The following is an 8,566-nucleotide window of genomic DNA, read 5'->3' on the forward strand; positions in this document are numbered from 1 at the left end:
AAGGCGATCTCACAGGTCACCCCCTGGGTGGTTTGAGGACTTTGTACCGAGCTTAAACGCTGGTGCAGGTCTCCACCAGAAAGGTCGCTCCGGCGACTGCCGGTCCAGTAGCTCCCGTTAGAGAGGCTCGGAGTCCGCCTTTGACGGTGAGGATCCTGGCTTTCTCTCAGCGCCCTGCTACGTCGGGAAGGTCCTGCGGATGGCGGGTTTCTCCTGCTACTTCCGTAGGCTGGAATATCTCGGATGGGCCGAGGAGGAGATAGATATCTTATTGGAGAGGGAGGATGCCTGACCGGGGATGCGATCCTGGTTCCATCAGGGCGGATCAAGTTAGGTGGGGGCCTTTCGGCCCTGCCAACTTGTGGATCCCGCGCCTGGCGATCTGGACGTAGCGCAGGACGACTGGTGGGGACGGGCTGATGCTACGAGCCCTCCCCGGATCTCCTTCTGGAATTTCCTCGAGCTCTCCTGGGCGCGCTCGATGCTGGTTGGGAGCTGGGAGTTGAAGTTCAGACTGAACGACTGTCTTGCTGTTGTTCAGCTCTAGGCATTTCTTCGAAGTTTGCCTCTTGACGATGCGATGAGGGAATAGAGTTGGCTGTCGGAGGTCTGTTTGAGCGGCTACGCCTGGATCGATTATCCTGGCGGGATTTATGAGTCTCGCTTTGCCTCTTTCCGACGTTAGTGTCGGTTGTAAGAGGGGGTAGTCGGGCTCACACATCCTTGATCTGCTGATTAGCTGTTGCTAGCTGGCTCCTCAGCTGAGCATTCTCCATCTCCACCGCAGTATAATAACCTGGGTTTGGATTAGGTGGCCGGGGCACCGAACTTCCAGTGTCATCTTGGCCCACCGGCTGTTTTCCCGGCCGCTGTTGAACCTCAGGAATTTTTTCGTCGGGGATGGCGATATGATGAGCCTCCTGCCCATCATGTTGCTCCGTCTTGTTACCGTGCCTGGATCGAGTGGTCACCATAGTTGGATGTTTGCGACAACACCAATCTAACTTGCTCTCAATGAAAGCACCAAACTGTTGACGCGGTTCTTCGCCAACAGGAAATTAAGAAAATAAGAGGAAGGAATTAGTGCTTATGTTGAACCGAAATAGATGAATGATCTTTTTGGAAATGGGCTGGTGACACAATTACGTTTATAGGTGGTTCAAAGGTTAAAATCCTTCTACTCCACCAGTCAATATTATTGCTATATGCTTGATATTCTTTACAGGGTATTTCTTACACAATAGGATCCAACCCTTTGTAACTCCCAGGGTCTCCATATTTATAGGAGAGGGCACCTGGGAGTTGGTAAGAAGGTCATCCCGTGACCTTCTTACCTATCATGTCAACTCTATGACATTCATGATTAATTCCTAAAACCTGACACATGAAGTGTGGTCTAATCAATAGGTAAGGGGATAATGGGCCGCATGGCCCAACCCAGCCGTGGGTGTCTGAATACGCACGTTCACGCTGCGTGTTCGAGAAGTCAGGGATATATCAGACATGTGATGTCGGATATATGCACGTTTACCTTGCGTGGTTGACTTTATAAAAGGTCACAGCTTCCAACTCTAGCTCGTATCACGAGCTGGATGCCTCCCCCGTTCTGTGGCCTTCAGAGTCCAGACTCAGTCTAATCTTGGTGAACCCTTAGGTTACCTCGAGCTAAGGAGGTAGGATCATTCGATGGCAGCTCCGGTCTTGGGGACGTCCATGTGGTAGACATGATTAGGCTGTATCTCAGCTTGCTAACAGTCCGTGGGAAAACCAGGGCGTACAAAACCACTCCAAAACATCACAATAAAATGGAATTAAAATTAAAAATAATTAAAAACACTCACATGTATATATATATATACTTTTCTTGTCTTTCTGTTTTTCTCTTCTTATTTTTTTCTTTTTGTATTTGTTTTTTTTTTTTTTATATAGACACTAATATTTTACACTTGCTTCTTTTTGGGCTGTCTTTAAATTAGTGCCTGAATCACTTGACACCCCAAAACAACCACAACTTTAAGGATCCTCCAAAGTGATGGAGGTCTTCTCGCGGTCGACTGCACCTCCCCAATAATGTTTCAGCCGCTGCCCATTCTCTTTAAACTCCCTTCCGGATTGATCTTCGCGAACTTCAACTGCTCCAAAGGGGTAAACTTGCACCACTGTGAATGGGCCAGACCAGCGGAACTTTAACTTGCAAGGAAATAACTTCAAGCGTGAGTTGAAGAGCAATACTTTCTGCCTCTTCTCAAAGACCCGAGCTTGAATTTTCTGATCATGCCACCTCTTAGTTTTCTCCTTGTACAACTTAGCATTTTCATAGGAGAACAACCTCATCTCTTCCAGCTCATTTAACTATAACCTTCGAGCTTCTCCAGCAGCTTGGAGATCCATATTCAGTTTCTTAGTGGCCCAATATGCCTTATGCTATAACTCAACGAGCAAATGGCAAGCTTTCCCAAAAACCAAACGATACGGTGACATTCCCAAAGGGGTTTTGAAAGCTGTTCGATAGGCCCAAAGGGCATCATCCAATCGCTAAGACCAATCCTTTCTATTAGGATTCACCACTTTCTCTAGGATTCCCTTGATCTCCCTATTGGATATTTTCGCTTGACCATTGGTTTGGGGGTGGTAGGCGGTGGCAATCTTGTGCTTCACACTATATTTGGCTAACAAAGCTACCAAAATCTTGTTCACAAAGTGGGTGCCTTCATCACTTATAATCGCCCTTGGAGTGCCAAAGCGGGTGAACACATGCTTATGTAGGAATTTCATGACCACCTTGGAATCATTAGTAGGACTTGCCACTGCTTCAACCCACTTAGAGACATAGTCAACAGCCACCAAGATATACAAATTTCCAAATGATGGTGGAAATTGACCCATGAAGTCGATTCCCCAAACATCGAACAATTCCACTTCAAGGATGCTATTCAAAGGCATTTCACTCCTTGCTGAAATATTTCCAACACGCTGGCAGCGGTCACATCTCTTAGCAAATTCATGAGGATCCTTAAACATAGAGGGCCAATAGTTCCCCGATTGAAAAATCTTAGCGACTGTTCTTTGCCCACCAAAATGTCCACCATAAGGAGCTGAATGACAATGCTCTAGTATGCTAGAAACTTCATCCTCAGGCACACAACGCCTTATGATTCGATCTGAACATTGTTTGTACAAATAGGGCTCATCCCAATAATAGAATCTCACATCATGAAAGAAATTCTTGAGTTACTGCCTATTCAAATCAGGTGGCTGCAAACCACTCACCAAATAGTTGCCAAAATCAACGTACCATGGAGTAGTGGTTTGGTTCACAACCAACAATTGCTCATCGGGGAATGTCTCTTTAATAGGCCCTTCATTTTTCTTTTCACTTCCAGCTTCAAGTCTAGATAAGTGGTTAGCACTTTGTTCTCCATTCCTTTTCTATCCCGAATTTCCAAGTCAAATTCTTGAAGAAGCAACACCCATCGAATAAGTCGTGGCTTAGCATCCTTCTTGGCAATTAGATACTTGATCGCTGAATGGTCTGTATAAACCACCACTTTAGTCCCCACAAGATAAGCTCTAAACTTGTTGAAAGCAAACACCACCGCCAAAAGCTCTTTCTCAGTGGTAGTATAGTTCAATTGGGCATCGGCTAATGTCTTGCTTGCATAGTAAATGGAATGAAAAACTTTCTCTTTTTGCTGCCCAAGTACAACACCCACAGCAAAATCACTAGCATCGCACATCAATTCAAAAGGGAGAGACCAATCCGGAGCTACAATAATGCGGTGATAAGAGCCCTTTTTAAAGTCACAAATGCATTTTGACACTCCTTTGTGAACTCAAATGCTCGATTTTGCTCAAGTAAGGAACAAAGGGGCTTAGAAATCTTTGAAAAATCTTTTATAAACCTCCTATAGAAGCCCGCATGCCCCAAAAAGCTTCTAATCCCCTTGACTGTAGTAGGTGGTGGCAATTTTTCTATGACTTCCAATGTGTACACAGTCGACAAACAAGTAATAAAGTGATAAGTTGAGTATCGTCTCCACAGGGATTGAATTAGTAAATAATTTTGCACAAATCAATTACCAAACAATTTAATAGTGATGAAAAATAAATTGAAAATGCTTCAAATAAACTAAGATGACAATATAAAAGAAATAAAAATTCAATTTGGTGAAATGAGCTTGAATTATTAAATCCATCTATGTCAATTAACCTGTACGTTTTGCTACAGCAAAATCTCAACAAATTACTCAGAATTAACAAGAATTCCAAATTAATTCATAGAACTTTTCCAAATCCTATTGTATTAATTCTTTCACCTAATTTAACATATTCCTATGCCAATCAAGTTTAAGAACCCAGAATTTAAGCATTAATTCATAATTATTACACAAGGTAAATAACACATTCCTATGCTATTCACAACCATAACCTAACAAGATTATTCACTTGTGTCATTCAAATATTTCAATTATATTCAAACTTCTCAGCACAAATATAACTCAATATCTTGCCATTAGTGGCCAATCAACAACAAGAAATTATCAATAAACACATTTGAATGAACAATGGGTAAATTGCTAAAATAAAATACTAGAAAATTATAATTAAGACATAGAGTTGATCAATAATTCAAGCTTCAAAAGATTTAGTTCATGACTGAATTCAAGAGCACAAATCTAAAATCAAAACAACCCATAACAAAATAAATCATAGTTTAGAAAATACAAGAAAAAGAAAATAAAATATTAAGGAGAAGGGTAAGAGAATCAAGCCAAAAAGATGTTCCCAAAATGGTCCTCCTCTCTTGAATCCTTCGCTTTCTTCTTCCTTTTCTTTTTCTTCATTCTCCACATTTCCTCTCTAATGGCTGTTGGCTGTGTCCCCTTTTATGCTACTGTGTGTGCCCTTCCTTCTTCTTGCTGGTTTTTCTTTTAAAAAATGGCTACCTCCTTTTTCCTTTTGGTTGATGCTTCTTTTTTTCTATTCTAGGTTTTCTCCTTTAACCTCAAAGTACAATATTGCCGTCCTTGTAAAAAACGTGAGTTCCTCCTTTATTTTGTCATTTTCTCCCAATTTTTGACTCATGCTTTTTGTACTTGCCACCTCAGCCACTATTCCAACTGACCCATTGACTTGCCATGTGTTCTAGGTGCCCAAAAACTACCTGATCAAATTTCTTCAGCAAAATCTGATTTGCTGCAACAAAACCTGATAATTCAGCCATCAAAAATTAAATTTAGATAGTTTGATATGTTAGTTCATTCTTTGTACCAATATATATTCATGAAACTATTATCCTTAACCCATTAGCTATTAAAAACTACAAAAATAACTAAACTTAACTAAGATCATAAAAACACCAAAGTTAGCTACAAAAGCTTAAAATACACTAACATCACCCATGATTTTTCCACAATTATAAGCTCAAAAGCACATGCAATAAATCTTTATTCAAGAATTATCACACGCGCTGCCTACGCTACGCGCCTAAGTTTCCCAACAGACCCCTGATGTTTAGGGTTCCGTGTGTTAGAAAATCAGGCCACTACTCTCCTTGGGCAGCGGTTTAGAGCAAAACCACCCAAGAAGCGTAACCCCTAAGCAACCTGGTTTCGAACCCTAAAAACTTCTCATCTTCTATATCCTAATTGGGTATTTCCTAAAATTCACCATAAATTGCCCAGTTTTACCCAGAAATTACCCAGTTTTACGAATATCACAGTTCTAGAGATATTTTAGGACCTACTCAGTAAACCTAAGTCGAAGCCTATGTGCCAAAAACATTTGGAGAACAACCTAATATTGACTACGGTGAGGTGAGAATGAGCATGATAAAAAAAAGGAAACATAGAAACCAGTAAAAGAAGAGTTTCTTCAAAACCAAAAGACTTACAATGTGTTCTTCGACAAAAGAAGTAGACTTTGCAGGGGAGAGTTCTTGGAAGACACCTGAGTAACTGGGTTTTTGAGGGTTTTTCCAACAGATGGTTTTTGGATTTTTCTAAGAAGGAAGAAGGATTTGGAAATGCAAAAGAGAAAAGATGTAGAAAGATTTCGAATGAACGATGGTGAATCTTGGAAATTGCCAACCTTATTTATACGTAAAAGGCATAAAACGACGTGGATCGTACGATCAAACTAGTGCAAGATCCGAGGATAGTGTTTCGAAAGACAAAACGGTGGCAAAAAGTTGGCCAGGCCATCAATGCAATCCTTGAAACCAGAATAGACGCCAATCGTGGTGTTCCACATGTCCAGTACTCAAGTAATGGGCAAACCTGGATAATCGCGACAGAAGTTTAAAAGTCCTGGCCGTGTAAGTCAAAAAATGACGTCATAGAACACGAGCAGGGACTTGTGGGGCAAATGTACATCCTGAAATTTAGCACGAGTCTTTTGGACAGCTCGGATACAACTAGCTAGTCAAGAACTGTAATAGATGATCCACAAGTTCATCTTTCCTTTGTAAAGACAGTTCAATTCCCCAGGAAAATAGCACGAGCTAATGTACACAAAGCAATAGGCACGAGCTGGAAACACTTATGAAGCATAGCATCCGAGACACAAGCTGACGCTACACTCAACTCGGGGTATCTAAAGATCTACCATTTCCCTGGATGTTTATAAACTTGGATACGTTATATAGACATGCGTGGACAGACATTACATGTCCACAAATCCTTGAAATCCCGGACACGTAATATAATCGCGCATGATTAGACATCTCATGTCCGGTTATCTTTGATGACCCATGATCAGTTTTTCCTAATGGTTAGACCATACCTTAATATAAATTGAAATATTCATCATTAGTGTGAGATAGGTCACACGAGGGATTTAGATTCACGTGATGACCCCAATGCCTCTCCAAGGAATTTCTCTATAAATACCAAGACCTTGGATAAGGAGAGGGGTAGTGGATTTTCTCTGTAATGCAAAAACTCTATCAAAATTTAGAGAGAGATAAACAGTAATAATACAGACTCATGGACTAGGGGGATTTTAACCTCCAAACAACGTAAAAAGGGGATGAGTGTTCGTGATATTTCGTTCCTAGGGTTTTTAAATACCATTTTCTTATTATGGTTTACCATTAAGCACTAATCCATCCCAGCTATTTACATAATTCACTGTTGGCGAAAAATCGCGTCAACCACATCATTTTTTAATCTTATAAATTTATGTGATAGTTTGTTTTTTATTAAGTGATTGGAGCCCTTTTTCTTCATCAAATTTAACAAAGGACATTGTAAGATACATTAGATTTTAAAAATAATTGATGCATGTATACTATTGTCCATACTATGACTTTTTCTATTCTTATTTTATTTCTATTATTAATTTCTTTTTAAATATTATTCTATTTTATATGTGTCATATAGTCATGTAAATATATATCTATGTTAACGTTGTGTTTAGATATCATATATGTAGAGATTATTGATATAAATATTTATATACTATAGAACTATAATTCATTCTATTATATATATATATTTGGAAGAGTTCTCCATGGTTATTACTAATGGATAGTTACCATAAATCACTAAACAAGTTTTTGATGAGAAATGATTATAATGATGATGAAAATAAATAAATAAAATATATAAAATCAATAATTTTGAATTTTTTCGATTGATTAGGCAATAAACATTAGTTGGAAAGATAATGGTCACATTAATTGTTGTATCCTATTTTTCGCACGAGTTCATTTACTCAGCTCAGGTATAGCTGGCAGATAAATACACGGAAAAATAACCAAGTAGAATATCTGCTTATTATCCATGTGGACAGCTCGGGATTCATAAATATCAGACATGGTGTTAGGCATCCTAAGTTTATCGTAAACTAAGAACACGATGGCTGTTAAGCACGAGCTCGGAATTAGATAACTATCGATGCACGAGTTTGGAGGAGATATCCAGCTCGTGACAATTCAACTATAATGCATATTCTGGGATCCCCAAAGACTCGGGATATGTTTATACATTTATTTATGATCAGGCTGTCATATTTATTATCCGAGATAGCAAGAACATATTTATTCTGTTATCAAATCATATCCCCATATACATGGGAATTATTTGTATTGAATATAGACATTATGTAAATGTGTGATTGACTCACGCTGTAACATCCCAGAATTTCCTTATAAGGCTTAGGGCCTTGATTAGGGGGTCAGGATGGAAATATATGAATTATGTGTTTAATTGTTATTGTTATCTCTATTTCCTCCCTCCATTCACAGATCCATACATTTAGTCCATGGGCCACCCTGAAGGGACTTAAGGCCTAGATCGGGCCCAATAGACAGATAGGGCGTGAGTCCTGACAACCCAATATCGGTACAGCCCAAACGTTGTCCCGGAGTAAAAGCCGGGACCGTGAGGTTGGCATGTTTCATCTTCCCAGACCCTTCGCATGGTGTGTCTGGGATGCAATAAGGGTATTAATTCCTCCATGTCTAAAAATGGACCGAGACGACAGTAGACGAACCCGGATCCTGGTAAACGAACCAGGGTCTTGGTAAATGAAGAGAGATGTTAATAAACTAACCTGGACCAAT

General features: G+C 39.9%; 1 protein-coding gene across 1 annotated transcript; it reads right to left on the reverse strand.

Moving 5' to 3' along the window:
• Positions 1 to 2,013: 2,013 nt before the first annotated feature.
• LOC133806926 (uncharacterized) lies at positions 2,014 to 2,334 on the reverse strand. Its single transcript, XM_062245018.1, has one exon. It carries the CDS (start codon positions 2,332 to 2,334, stop codon positions 2,014 to 2,016), a length of 321 nt encoding a protein of 106 aa, XP_062101002.1.
• Between the last annotated feature and the right edge of the window lie 6,232 nt (positions 2,335 to 8,566).

Source organism: Humulus lupulus, chromosome X, assembly GCF_963169125.1.
Source record: "Humulus lupulus chromosome X, drHumLupu1.1, whole genome shotgun sequence".
Classification (NCBI taxonomy): domain Eukaryota; kingdom Viridiplantae; phylum Streptophyta; class Magnoliopsida; order Rosales; family Cannabaceae; genus Humulus; species Humulus lupulus.

Bases quoted from the DNA above. Each gene is read 5' to 3' on its own strand.
- LOC133806926 (XM_062245018.1), bottom strand. From the start codon at position 2,334: ATGAGGTTGTTCTCCTATGAAAATGCTAAGTTGTACAAGGAGAAAACT.